Consider the following 14314-nt stretch of genomic DNA (forward strand, 5'->3'; position numbering starts at 1 on the left):
GGGGGGATGGCTTTAAACTGAAGCAGGGTAGGTTTAGACTGGATCTAAGGAAGAAATTCTTTCCAGTGAGGGTGGTGAAACCCTGTCAGGGGTTGCCCAGAGAGGGGGTGGAGGCCCCATCCCTGGGAACATTCCAGGCCAGGTTGGCCGGGGCTGTGAGCAACCTGCTGTGGTTCAAGGTGTCCCTGCTGCTGCAGGGGGGTTGGGCTGGGTGACCTCTGGGGGTCCCTTCCCACCCAAACCATTCCATGATTCTATGATCACAAATGCTTAGAGGCACTGTAAGGCAACCAAATGCTCCCCTTTGCACCCGCTTCAGCAAGCTCATTTCAGCTGCAGTTATAAAACACAGATGTAAAAATGAACCCAGGAGAGAGCAGATGTTAATTATAGCAAAATGGTATTAAAGCCAAACTGAAATTTGCTTTGGCTTAGTTTTGCATGGTTCGTTCGGCAGCCCTCCCAAATAGTGTGAACCACAGGGATGCAAATGCTGACCACTCGACAAAGATCTACGCAGACTTGCCCATCCTCTGTAACCAACCGCCACCTACGTAGGTATCAGCACGTGCCCTTACGCTAATGCATCCTGTGTCCTTTTGACAAGAGTAATAGCTGGGGTTGCTATTTCAATTGAAAATGTTAAAATATAACCAAAATCAAACATGAAATTATTAGTGAAAAATTGAGAGAAGGCAGAGGTGTGTAAGTTCACTGGAATTATCAGTAGCTTGATTGACCTTCATTTAGTTCTAATAAGCATTTGATGCAGTACGAGCCACAAAAGCACCTGGAAATGGAGTTACAGCACCCTGAGACCAGGGTGCCCTCGGAGCTCCAGCACTAACCAGGGAACAGCAGCGCTCCTAAGGGGCTTCCGTCCCCACCAAATCTGGGGCTTAATGGCCTTGCTCTGCAGTTTTAAACTGATTTTGAACTGCCGAGCTACTGAAGACACTGAAGCCGTACAGCGTTCCAAAACGGGGACCAAGGCCATGTCCTGCAGGGCCAGCTGCCGAGCTGCTCCCGCGCACCCCATCTGGGAAGCGACGGAGCGGGCTGAGCCGCCGGGACCGCAGCCCTCTCCTGCCAAGCCCCAGACTGCTGCTGTGTGCCACGGCCTCACCTTCAGCAATGAAATTAAGCTCTCTCAATATTCCAATCAATTCCTTTTTGATTTACTGCCTTCCATGGCATTTTCCTCCTTCATTTATTGGTGCTCTCAACTAGGATTTCCTACGGGGACATTGCGTGCTGGAATTATATGTCATTCTGTTAAAATGTCTCTTTCCTTCCAGTACGAGTTCAGGCTGTCCCCCGCAGGGTGCCCCTGAACTAATCTCCTCTCCCCCCAGTCCCAGCAGCCATCTCTGCCTCTCCAGCTAGCAGCTTTTCCCACCACAGCGATGATCAGAATATTGATCAAAGCTTCCCCTGACTCCTGCCTCTATGGGACTGCACCGAGCAGGTTACCAGACCCAAACATCCTCCGGCATGCATTTATAGCAGCGCAGCGTCTGGTTTCCTGCAGTCACGTGCGCTGGCTGTGGCCCTTGCCTCCCCCTGAGGAATAATGGGGACAAATCCTGGGCGGACTTGGCCCACGTTTCTGTAGCGCTGAGCTACCCCGGCTTTGGGGCTGCTCTTGGTACGCGGGCCACGAATCATGGCCAAGCAAGTCGGGAGGTCCCTGTGCCAGCTGTGGGGCGATGAAAACCCCCTTAGAGCAGCTCTCCACAGCCCGCTGACCTAGGCACCACCCTACTGATCGGCTGCGGGAGCTGGGAACTCAGGCGTGTTCCCAGAAGGGAATTTAAAACATCCCTGTGCATTCTGCCCAGCCTTCGAAACACTCGGTCACGGGGGCCCCCGCTCTGCCCCGTGGCTCCCGCACGGTTTGCCTGGTGCACGCCCAGCCCGCACCCACCCCGCACAAACGTTCTGCGACAGAACTCTCCCGGTCTCTAAATCAATCCATTGCCGGCATCGTCCTGGCGAGGGAGACCTCAAAAAGGAGAAAGCCTCTGGGATAGTCATCTCCTCACTGCAAGTGTCCGCTCTCCCACGTACAGGCATGGCAGAACACAGCCTTAAGTCTAAGTGTGGTGTTACTTGTTCTTAAAGTCTGAGGCATTAACAAGGATGCGATGCCCACGCTGTATTGATAATTCGCAGGGCCGAAGCGAGAGACAGGGTGGGGATTTGCTGAGGTTTTAATTAAACCTCAGAGAATCAATAAAACCATTTGTTTAGTTCTGGCACCTGCTTTTAGGCGATAACATCTTCTCACTGCTGCTTGGTTATGTTAGAAATTACATTCCCTGCTCAGCTGCCGAACCCCATTGCTTTGTACGTGAGATGAGGCAAAAGCAGCGGCTGCTCCCAGGGGATGCGCCGCGACTGAGCCGTGCCCGTGAGCAGCCGCCCGGCTCCGGCGCACGCACCGGCGTGCCGAGAGGAAGCAAACGCAGCACATCCACCGCTCGTACCGCACCGAGGAACCGCCGGGCCACCTCCCGCGGCGGGGAAGGAACTCCCCACGTCTGCCGACCTACGTAACGCGATGGAACACCTGAGAGGAAGAGGAGGGAAAAGGAAGGAAGAGAAGGGGGAAATGCAAGAACTTGGTAGGCACGGTCACTTACCATCCAGGCCGCTGTCTGCTGAATTGCTCTTCCTCTCTACCTGGAATTCTTGGGTGCACGCAGAATTCCAAAAATACAACCCCAGTTACCCAGCTATTAGGGACTGACTGCTAGCCAGCGGGCACGGCCTGGCCCCAGGCACCCCCGGGAGCAGCGCTCGCTGGCCAGAAGCTTGCTGCCGCTGCAGGGGTCTGCCCGTGGCCACTCCTGCCCACACGAGGGGAAGGAGACGCAGCCGGCGCGGTGGAACCTGTGTCACAGCCGTCACCCTGCAGAGCTTACAGCTTCCCCTCCGCGGGACTGAAACAGAGCAGCTCCGAATCCTCGCTGACCATTTCTGTGATACCCATGAACTACAGCTCCCAGCAATATTTATCACGCCTTTAAAGGGGAACAGTCTTGTCTGAGACCACAGTCGCTGCAGCACCACAAAGACGTCCTGGTGCCGGGCAAGTCAGCGACCTGCGGAGCGCGGCAGGTTTCGATGGTCAGGATCACCCGGTTACTGCTAACACTTCCACAAGCAGAGCCACGCCGCAGCAGCGCTGGTGGCCCCATGGGTCTCGGTTCAGTATGTCTGGGCTGAGGTACAAGCTTAGTTTGAACCTTCTGACGCTGTTACGTGTAGGCCAGCTGTTGATCATCTTTCGTTATTGGGAGGGTAGGTAGATGGAGAGTTGCTTTGTTTTTAATTCGGAGCACTAACGTGTTTAGTAAGGACGGCATCAGTTTCTCAGTCTCGAGATTTCAAGAACAGAGACAGAGCAGTCTCTTCTCCGCTAGCAGAGCTTTGCTGCCCTTGGGGTAGATTGCAACTGAATCCAACGCACACGGAAACACTTGGGTTTCTCGCGCATCGACTGCTGGCATCACGAACACCACGCGGGTACTACTAAATAGCGAGCCACAAATCACGCTCCTCAAACTTTTTTTCAGTAGACTTCTCATCCTAGTGAGTTTTGTCAAAAACGCCAGGCACCCAAACGCCAAAAAGCTGTTCTCCAAGCATTTCCTTGAACGGACGGCAGAGCTGGGTAAAAGCAACAGATCCTGACTTTGCTCTGCTCGATTCCCGACGCGCCCGGATTAGTGCAGCTTTCCGGCTCGGAACGCTGAGCTCCCGCTGCAGTAACTGAGGTTGAGGCCTCGTGCAGCGCCGGGGTTATGTCTCTAACCTCAGCTTCCACGCGTGTGATACAAGGATGCTGACGCGTTCCTCCTCGTGCACTGAAGATCAGTTTGCTTGAGATGCAGCTGCAATGTAATTTTCTGGACAGTTATTTTATGCGATTGCCAGAGAACTATGAGTGACTCTAAGACAGACACGTCCTCAGGCACCGCCACTGCTAAAAGTCACGTGGCTGAGTAATCCCAAAGAGCACACATCCTGACGGATCCATACGGCCCCAGTTCTCACCAGTCGGTGGCCTTTTGACAGCGAAAGGTCCACAGCTACAGCTGAACTTACCCGTTCTGGCCAAGCTGGAGCTGCTTCTGAGGCTGTTGGCTACATCCCACGTCCCCCATGGTCTGTGCTTCAGTTTTTTCATCTTAGAAGCTTAAAGAAAATCTGATTCTAACATATGCGAGGAAGTGTAATGGTGAATTCTGATCCTGAAGGTAACCAGACACCATGAAAGGGAATTTCAGCCCAGAGCTTTCCCCCTCCTTACCCCTTTTGTTGCATGACCACAATAGGTCACTGGCGTAGAGGAACTGCACCAAACATTCTGAAAGAACATAAAAATCTCTGGCAAGTTCCAGTCCTCTGACAGAATGTTCCTACAGGGAGTGTTCAGCTCCTTCTTACAACAAAAGAAGCCAAACCCAGAGCGTTCTACAAACTTTGATGCGAGAAAATGCCACCACTGGGCAGGTGATGGGTTGATTCTACTCTGGGTTCTGTTCTCATCAGAACGCTCAGTATAGAACATTAATGTTTTCCCAAAGAAATACATGAAAAATACAATATCTACAAGAAATGCTCACTTTCAAAAAATCAGATGACACATTGATCGTACTTGATTAAGTGTCTGGTTTGCCCTGCCCGTATTACAGAGGGCCTCTTCTATTTTATATAGATGCACCATGCTGGGCTGGGAAGCGTTCCGAGCTGCTTTCATACGTACACTTCAACAAGCTGAAGTTAATGCTCCACGAGGCGTTTTTCACACTGACTATATGAAAAAAAAAAATAAAATTAAATGCTTCCTGCACTGGTTCAAGGGAACCCCTTGTGCAAACAGGCTGGCAAAAGGCCTCCCTGGGTATTGCTGGAACAGGGTGAGGGCTTGACCGAAGTGTTCGCTTGTTCGTGTCGTCAGAGAGGAAGAGGAAGAGGAAGAAAGGCGCCCAAGCACTGTAAGAAGCCAGGGAAGCAATACACGGGCAGAGGAGCAAGCCACAGACAAGACTAAAAGGATGGGGTTTGAACGATGTGTTCACCAGAAAGCTCGATCTCTGGGAAGAAAACCAACTCTTGGTCTGGAAAACAGAAAGATGTGTATACTCTCGGTAAGTATACTGGTCGTGTCAATGAAATACGTTATTTTTTCCCCCAACTTCTCCTAAAAGCAGCAAGGGTCTGAATCCCAGCTGACCACAGAGTGGTCTGCATGCACATCTGAGTGCCTGCTATGTGAAGCAGTCTTACACAGATAGAGCTGTAACTTCAGCGTCGAGATAGCATCGGCTTTAGAATGTACTAGAACTGAATACAACGGGAGAGTAAATGCTGACATTTTGCCAACTCCTTGCAGGCAGAGTCGCACCAGGACCCATTAACACCAGCTCCAAAACAAGCAGCTGCAACGACAAGAGGTTCAACCACCACGTCAACCACACAAGCCACGGCTCTGCTCTGAACACCGGTGATGTTAGGAGGTTCTGGATTTTGACCCCAGTTCCATCTTGTGAGTGGGGATGGGCCAAGCTCCAGCGGCAGAGGCAGGAACGACCACTGTCACAGCACGGGCCCGTGTTTCTGCGGGTGCATTCCGTTATGGCACGGGTTAATCACTGCCACTTCATGCAGCCACACACCACACGGTCTATTAATTATTACTTAATGTCACTACACTACTAAATAGCTTGATGAATTCCATTAGTAACGAGAAGTGTTCATGCAGCCACGTTCAAATAGAGCTTGTCTCTTCCCAGCGCATTCCTGAGGAGCCAGGAAGATAAAATACCCAGGCTCATCGCTCTTACCGACCAGGTGCGTTTCAGGTGGACTACAGCCGTATCCTGCGCTCGCTGATTTGTGGTGCTGGTAACGGCAAAACGCTCGTGACAATCCAAAATCCGAGCCTGCATTCAGCGGAGCGTCAGGCAAACCACTGCCCCTCTGCAGACACATTTGGAACCGAGAGAGAGGGCACCACGCCAAAGCTACCTCTGGTACTTGTCATTAGTCCAGAGAAAGTCAAACCAGAAGGAGATGCGTGCAGACACCAGGTAGCATTAATCTTGGCACCAGTGCTCAATCACCGGACGTTATGAAAGATTGCAGATTCCTCAAATAAGCTTCCAAGCCTCACAACTGAAAAAATTACTCAGAACACAGCGCCAAGTGGTCCTTAAGCCCCCATTACAGCGCGTTCTCAGCTTCTCGCCCGTCATGGGACACGCGCCTCTCCTCTCCCCCTGCACGTAGGGGGAGGAGAACACCTGTGACCGACTGGGATATCGTTAACAAGAGGATTTAATTGAGAAACATTTTTGCGTCTCACATTAGGTGTGGCTCTCAGCTGTGTGATACGTTCACGGGTAACAGAAAAATCATGCCTTACGTCTGCAGAGATATGTAAATGCCTCATTATGTTTAATAATTGTCAGAAGGGCAGCTCCACAGGAAAATCTCTGCTACTGAAAAATAGAAGGGACACGATGAAACAACACTGCAATGGTATCGTCACTGACCTCGAGGAGTTAATTCACCTGTCCAGAAATATTTTTATAAACATATTAATAATGCATGTTGTATTGTAAAAAATGCATGGATGGGGTACACCATGGACAGGTTATCAAGTAGCCCATGAAATTAGACACAGACTGTATTTTCAGACCTGAGCTCCTGAATTTGTATGCTAATTCACATATGGCAGCGGAAGAAAGCAGAAGGTGGAAGAGAAAAGGACGTTGCTATGAAACATGACACATAAAAGGGAACTTCTTAAGAACAACTTTTTTTCCCAACCAAAAAACCCCCACAAGTATCATCTTTGACAGACAAAAATCAGTAGTACATGACTGATTCCAGTGTCCTCTACAGCTAAAAACCAAAACCAACCCCCCAGCACCGTCCTGGGTGTGGCGGAAGGCAAAGTCTCCTACCAATGACCAGCTCTCATGGAGAGCTGCAATGTCCCACTGACGCTGACAGCCCAGCTCTACAGCTACTGAGGATTGTTCCAGTCTGGGATCACGATCCGAGCCTCACCTGCTCACGGCGAGAAGGTGGTCAGACGAACGGCGCTCAGCCTTCACACCAGCCAGCTACACATTCTGACACACACCGTTAAACAAAAAATTAACCAGTTTATTGTATTTAACATATTTACAAAATAGTACAAATTAAAGCACTGTAACTCCGTTATCGCATGACAAGAAAACCTCCATACAGGCAAAAGCAGCACACGAAAGACGCTCCAGAGTATTTGCGAAGTCTTTGGTACTCAAAATATAGTTTAAGATGCAGCATTAACTCAATCAATACAGGGCATTAAACACAGACGACAACACGTAGATTTATGCCACAAAAGCAATGGCTTTCCTTCTTCTCAAAGGCTGATTACCGGACTCGGGAATTGCTTAAAAGCTTTACAGCAACTTTAGGGTGGGGAGACTACTCAAAATTATTTTAAAACCAAGCTGCTGAAAGTGACTGACGTATTTCTCAACTCACATTGAATTAAACTGCCTCTTCTCAGAACTATATGACAGCAAAGCACTAAACACTTCTCAGGCCCTAGAGCCTATTCCTCTACCCTTCAGCAGGCAAAACTGTGGAAGAATCAACTTTGTCTACTTAAGGAATCCAGGATCAGGCTCCCAGCAGACAGTAAAACTGCCTGGCCAAAGATGGCCAAAGACAGGATACCCTAGTCTACACTGCTGTACACATCATTTACAAAATACGTTTTATGCATAATCTACATATTTACAAATGCTCTCAATTGCTCCATCAAGTAAGGTACTCAACACAATCACAGTTTACATAATTTTGAGGTAAATCCTTGAAAAGTTAGAGCATCAGCAGAGTTCCACCTGCAAGGCTGAATCTCCCAAGCGGAGGATTTCCCATCAGAAGATCCCCTCTTTCACCTGGCGGCACAGCGGCGTACGCTAGGCGTAGCGGATGGGCAGAACGGTGGCACGGACAAGGGGGATTATCGTGAATCCTCTGTGCTGGGCTTGGTTCTTCCTAACGGCCAGAAGAGGCCAGAAAGAAGCAGAGAACACTGGGGACAGCCGAAAAGAATCTGAAATGTGTCCTAGCAGATTCTGCTCTGTGGGCGAACAGTGGGTACCACATTCTTGCAGAGTGGGAAAAACTGCAGTGTTAAATCATGCAGTGTCTATGCACACTAACTGCAAGATGCCTACGGGAAAAGAGGAGAGGGGAAAGCAAAAGAGAGGAAGTGGGACAGGATGAATTCTTGATTGGTCAACGTTACCCTAGAAAGAAAATGCATTTGAAGAGCTTTATTTTCTTCGAGGTTTTTCAAGCCAGATTAGACATTAGCTAAACACTCAAATCTGCACATCTGAAGAAACCATCCGCATTTATTTTAGCTTATAACTACACTCCATAAACACATTAAAACACTGCCTCTCCAGGGGTGGACACCACCTTACAAGGGTGATGTTTCCAGCTAGGTAACCTAGACACCCTTTTCCTCGGGGATGCTCACAACAGGGGAACAAGACCACTCACTCACTGGCCTGCTGCTAACATCCCGGGGAACAGGAGAGGAAAGGGCACCAAGGACTCCTCCGGTTCCCTTTGCGTTACTCGTAAGAACACAAAAGGTGACAGAAATTCCTGTCCAACTTAGGAAAAGACAGCTTAGAGCTGGAAGCATCAAAGTTCATCCGAATCAATCAGGAGGGTGAGGTGAACAGTTTTGTTCCTGAGAAGTGACATCATCTTGCATTAGTGTATCTCCTACTGAACAGGTCTAAAATATTTATTTAACATTAATGCTGAAAATTTTAAAACTCGTCATGACTATCCTCAGTTGCAGCTTCATGGTCAGCTGCTTAAATGAAAAATCCTCACACAAAAAGTCTTGGGATGACAAAAAGGACCCCACAACTCCACTTTGTGGAGTTTTTTTTCAAGCAACACCACATCACTACACCTTTTTAAAATGTTGTCTTTAAACAGTTAGAAGATTTCAGCAGGCCCTCAAAGCAGTCAGTTAACTAATTATATATGCATGAATGTTTACCACACCCGTATTTTCTTCAGAATGTCTTGTGAATGTGCAACTGTTTGTAAGGTGATCAGTAAAGTAGTTTGGTGTCTCAAGACTTAATTCTGCCGACCGTGCCCACTGCAGGGACTGAGCTCTGTTTTCTGCATGCAGCGATAAGGAGCAACAAGCCTTCATCCCCTTGTGCCCTCACAGATGTTGGCTAGAAGAAAAGAGACTTATAAAATATTCAGCCACAGCCAGCACTCATGGTGTAGCACAGGGTGAAATGAAAAGGAGCACAAAGAAATCTGTTTTCCAGAGATCTTCTGGGAAGGCGAGGGCTGAACTTTGCACGGATCCCCAGCGACGGCAAGCGGGCAGGTTGTTTCTTGCACAGCTCTGGGCACGGTAATCACCTGGCAGCACCAACTTCTGTACAAATCCCAGCATTAAGACTGGAAGATTCAGACAGACAAAAACGCTGCTGTTTAAATACTTAACAAGACCAATAACACTTTGAAGACATTAAATTTTTACAATCCCTGAAACTGCTGGTCAGCAGAGGAAAGTTTTTAATTCATTCATCCTCTTCAACATAAGTTGATGGAAACCAGCCCACCTAAAAAGGGGAAGAGCAGAACAAAATAATACATGAGATGCACAGGTTTTTTTTAAATGGCTGAGCTAAGCAAAACAAGGATGGGTCAGTTCAGTAAATGTAAGAATAAGATTACAAAGATAAACTTGACTGACCCGCCACAGTCAGGGTAAGTACCCTAAATAAAAGAATAACTTGCAGATATGGAGACTTGGAGACTAAATCGACCACCACCACCACCACCACCCGAAAAAACCAAACCAAAAAAACCTTGTGCCCAAACTGGAAGTCTAAGCACTCAGAAAAAAGTCCAGAAATGCCAAGAGCAGATGTAGTTTTACTACCGGCAGGATGGTGCTATTTTCTGAATGAGCAGTTAAATGTTTAACAGGCTTCAGTCAGGCCCAGGGAATCCTCTTACAAAGGAAATACAGACTGATTTGAGTGCATTCCATGGAGTTAAATCTATTGCCACCAACGGGAGTTTTAAATAAGACAGAACTGGAAAGCAGAGTCCAGTGTTCTACACTTTCCAAGTTATAATGCTGTCTTCATTCCAAAATGAATGATGTGTCAACTAAGGATTGCAGAAGACATCCAGGGAAGCAATGTCATATATTTCTTACTGTCTTATCTATTTCTTTAGGTTTTTCACTCAGACTTCTTTACATCCAAGTCAATTTAACAATGACGGAAGACCTCAAAACCAAACCTAGAGCATGACTGGAAGGAGTAGCTACATAAACTTGGATTTAGGCTACCTGGCCGAAGTATCTCCAGAGGTGAGCTCATGGTCTCATGTCCAGGCTGTGAAAGCCGTCAGAAAGAATGCTAGTATATAACAGAGGGTCCTCTAGGATCTTGGTTGCTGAATTAGAATGAGATGCTCAATTTTCTTCACATGTAAAACGTACATAGGGTGACTGCTATTTCTTCCGCTTCCCTATTTCTTCTTGTCTAATTGACCACTTCACTTCAAGGTCATAACCAGGCTCATTACATACAAAAAAGTTCTCCAAAAGCAGTAAATGTGGACAGCTACCTCAACCGGACCTGCCACTTTCATTTCCAGCTTCCAGCTCATCTACTCTCTTCCACCTTGCACTCCTTGACCTGCATCTCAGCCCTTCAGACACGGCAACAGCAGCCTCAGATAGCCCCGACTGCTCTCCATTGAACAGGATGGAAACCGTACGGCCTTTGTAGGTCAGAACTGAGGCTTTACCTCCATGCCAGTCTGCGTGCAGTGGGAAGTGACTTTGTAAAAACCCCTGCTAAATGTGCCATATTTTTTGAGATCAAAGCCGCGGCCCCCTATAAAAGGGGCAGCCGATTCCACTGCATTGTAGTCTGGCAGAAAGGCGTGGAAATCGGTCTGTGTTAAACTGCTCAACAGACTCCCACGGCACCAGGAACCTGAGCCTTTAACCCCAAATGCATGCAGGCAACACAGTTCAAGAAAGTTCAGCTGCAGCTGTGCTATTAATCCTGGGTGCGTTCCAACCACATCGTCTTGCCCAAATATTCAGCCTGGTAGGTCACATCAAATAACCAATTAATTCAGATGCTGGGAAAGCTGCCTGGCAAGAGTTCTGCCTGGCTCCTATGAAACAGAGATGAAAACATGTTCTATCTTGTGAATTTAAATATACAAATAAGGTTTGTGATGTGGGAACACACTTTTTTTTTTTTTTTTTTTTTAAAAAAAGTCACTGTCAGTGAAGGCAGAAATGAGACAAAGGAAACAAAAAAAAAACCACCTTACCCTTCCGTTCACTTCACCTCTCCACCAGCCATTCGCGCTCATCTTGGTGTAGATTTTTACAACGTCCCCTTTCATTAGGGACAGTTCCCTCATGTCTCTGGCACAGAAGTCGTACCTGGCTATGGCAATGCCGATCACCTTCGGGCTCAGCACTGAAAGGAAGCAGACGGCGATATCAGCAGGGCTTGTTACTGAAGGCTACCCAAGCAATGTAAATAGCAGTTCTGTAAGATATAAAGCAATTATTTCACAGCAACATCCCCTGGCCTTACAGTCAAGAAAGTTTAAACACCGGTGAATGGTGTAAAATTTTATGTGATGTAATAGTTCTCTTTTATTTTTAGAAAAAAGTCTAACTAGATGAACCATAAATAAAATACCCCCCGCCCTGGAACTGCTAAATAAATTTGCAATTATTGTATTTTTGTGCTTCACAATAAAACTTGCGGCCAGTTACATGCATCAACATATTTTACAGGTCGCTGCTTTCTTTCCAAAAGAATTAGCATTTACAGTTGATTTAACTTCAAGCCTCTAATGAAGCGAACCAAACAGAGTAAGGCAGTGTTCTTTCAAAAACAACTCCCAAGTTAAATATTAATGCACTTAAAATTGGGAGCTACCATCAGCATGAGTGAAAAAGTAAAGAGTTTCCACGGGAAATGTGTGTGGAGCATTTGTTACCATCGGCATGAGCACTGGCTGATGTAAATCAGCTCTTTTCAGGAGTTTATTCTGTAAATCACCGATTAATTTGTTCTACAAAACTTTTCATGAAGTAAGAAAAAAAACTTCACAATTTTTTTTCCTAAGTTTCAGTGAAATTAATACTTAAAAATTTTCAGCCACATCACATACAAGCACTTTGCTGATGTAAAGCCCTGGCATTTTAACCAATTAAAAGTTGTGAAATATTTTTAAAAAGCAAACGTGAAAAAAGCCTCATTTCAAAAACCAACCCCCCTCTCCCAAATAATTTCATAGGAAACGATGTTTTTAGCCCCATGTAGAATGTCCAAACTCGCAAAAGAAACCCCCAGCTCTCCCCTTGGGAAGCGGGCCAGGCACCTAAGAGATGAAAGCGTTTGAGCTGAGCAGTTCAGAAACACATCTGCTGTTCTGTTGCGCTTTGCAGTTGGACGATTTGGCCGAAGCATTTGGGTTTTTTTCCCCATTAATGCCATTTTCTTTTGCAGTTGCTTTCCTATGCAGACAGGAATTTAGGAGCGCAAGCGAGCTTCCTACTGAAAAGATTTCAGAGGAGTTCAGCGATGATCGCCATGGATGACTTGCTACAACGGACACATAAACATCTGTTTTCTCAGAACCCTTTCCGGGTTCTTCGAAATTTCCAGTGGTCTTTAGGAAACACCACTAAGATTCTGGTTTTATCAAAACTTTCACAATGCAATACTAGAAGTTGGTAGCTAGTTGGCTTTAACTTAAATCAGGAACACAAAACGTGGCAAATGAGCTCGAAAACGTTGACAGTTTCAGCTCCACTTGTACTTAAGATTCTTCTGGCCCACTGGGGACACCTCATAGAAACAGAGGCTTTTGAATAATAGCATTAAATATATGAAAATCATTATAAACTCAAATATTTTAGCTTACAGAGACAATACAGTTTATTTTAAAATAACAACAAATACTATGTTTACATTATTACTAGATATATCGCAAACCCAGAATGCCTAAAAACTGTTTTAGCCACCAATTATGCCTTCTTTTATATCGTGCTGTTGAAGTTCAGTCCAACGTTTCAGACTGCTTATGCTGAGCACGCTTACCAGGTACTCGATACAGGGTGTACAGGATGCCATATAAAAGAGAACTGGCATCGCTATTTATTTCTTATATTTACAATATGAAGATGTAAAAATCTGTGTGATTTATTAACTCTATTGAAGTGCAAAGGCAGCTTTTCCCCCTCTAAGTCAGATGTAGACACTACCTGTTCAGATCCTGACATGGATGTTATGTCCTATACCTTATCAGGATTCCAGAAATCAGTTGGACAGGAAAAGAGCACGCCATGGGCAGCCATTGGTTTAGAGAAAGAAAAAACCAAAGCAAGCAGTTATTGATTGCAAGGCCATGACCATGTGTAGGTGTGCAGCGATACCACCAGCAGATTTGGGGAAGCATCGCAGGATGGGAGGAGAGTATCTGGGGAGCTGGGTGTCATTTCAGATTCTAGAAAAGAGATAAAGGGACAAGGAAGAAGATTACACGAGGCAAGGATGAACAAATTTGGGAAAATAGGGAAGAAAAGAACTGAGGAGGGAAGAAATGCATGGAAGAATAATAAAGAGTGAAAATACTGAGGAAAACTAGGCTAGAAAGAGGGGGAAAGGAGGACTTCTAACTCTTTTTAAAGTTGGGAAGCCAGAGAGGAAAAGGAAACAGAAGCAAGAGAAATCAAAACCATATATCTCCAAAAGTCTTGAGGCAGACAGTAGCAGAATTTAGGTTAATTTAGAATCCAGCGGCCGTATTTTCAAACAAAAGTGATGCTCACGATGGAAAATATATAAAAGGAAGCCAGATGAGTGATGGAATACAGCAGATAACAGTGCTAATTTTGGAACAAATATTAACCATATTTCGCTGGTGACACAGTCCCAAAACCAACTGGAGGCTATCCTGATCTGGTTAAAAGTGTCCCTGCTCACCGCAGGGGGTTGGACTAGATGACCCCTAGGGGTCACTTCCAACCCAAAACATTCTATGATTCTATCGGCCCTGAATTTCCAATCAGAGCGGTCCCAGGAGAAAGGAAACTCGAGGGAAGACAGCCAGCGTGTGGAAAGGCCGTCAGGGCAGATGGGAGAGAGAAGAAACACTGAGTGAGGGAGAGGAAGAGGAGAGTGAGAATAAGGAA

The 14314-nt window shown here is 46.5% G+C and overlaps 1 protein-coding gene across 2 annotated transcripts in view; it reads right to left on the minus strand.

Annotated features, from left to right (window-relative positions):
• Positions 1 to 7234: 7234 nt before the first annotated feature.
• Positions 7235 to 14314, minus strand: part of VAV3 (vav guanine nucleotide exchange factor 3) — a 136919-nt gene continuing 129839 nt past the window's right edge. For both annotated transcript variants that reach the window (XM_035894485.1, XM_035894484.1), the window contains 2 exons: positions 11431 to 11582; positions 7235 to 9686 (listed from right to left, as the gene is read on the minus strand). In XM_035894485.1, coding sequence (XP_035750378.1) covers positions 9645 to 9686; positions 11431 to 11582 — 194 coding nt within the window. In that variant the 3' untranslated portion in view covers positions 7235 to 9644. The remainder of the gene's footprint in view (positions 9687 to 11430; positions 11583 to 14314) is intronic.

The sequence above is a fragment of the Egretta garzetta genome, unplaced genomic scaffold (assembly GCF_000687185.1).
Source record: "Egretta garzetta isolate BGI_Z169 unplaced genomic scaffold, ASM68718v1 scaffold655, whole genome shotgun sequence".
NCBI classification, from domain to species: Eukaryota; Metazoa; Chordata; class Aves; order Pelecaniformes; family Ardeidae; genus Egretta; species Egretta garzetta.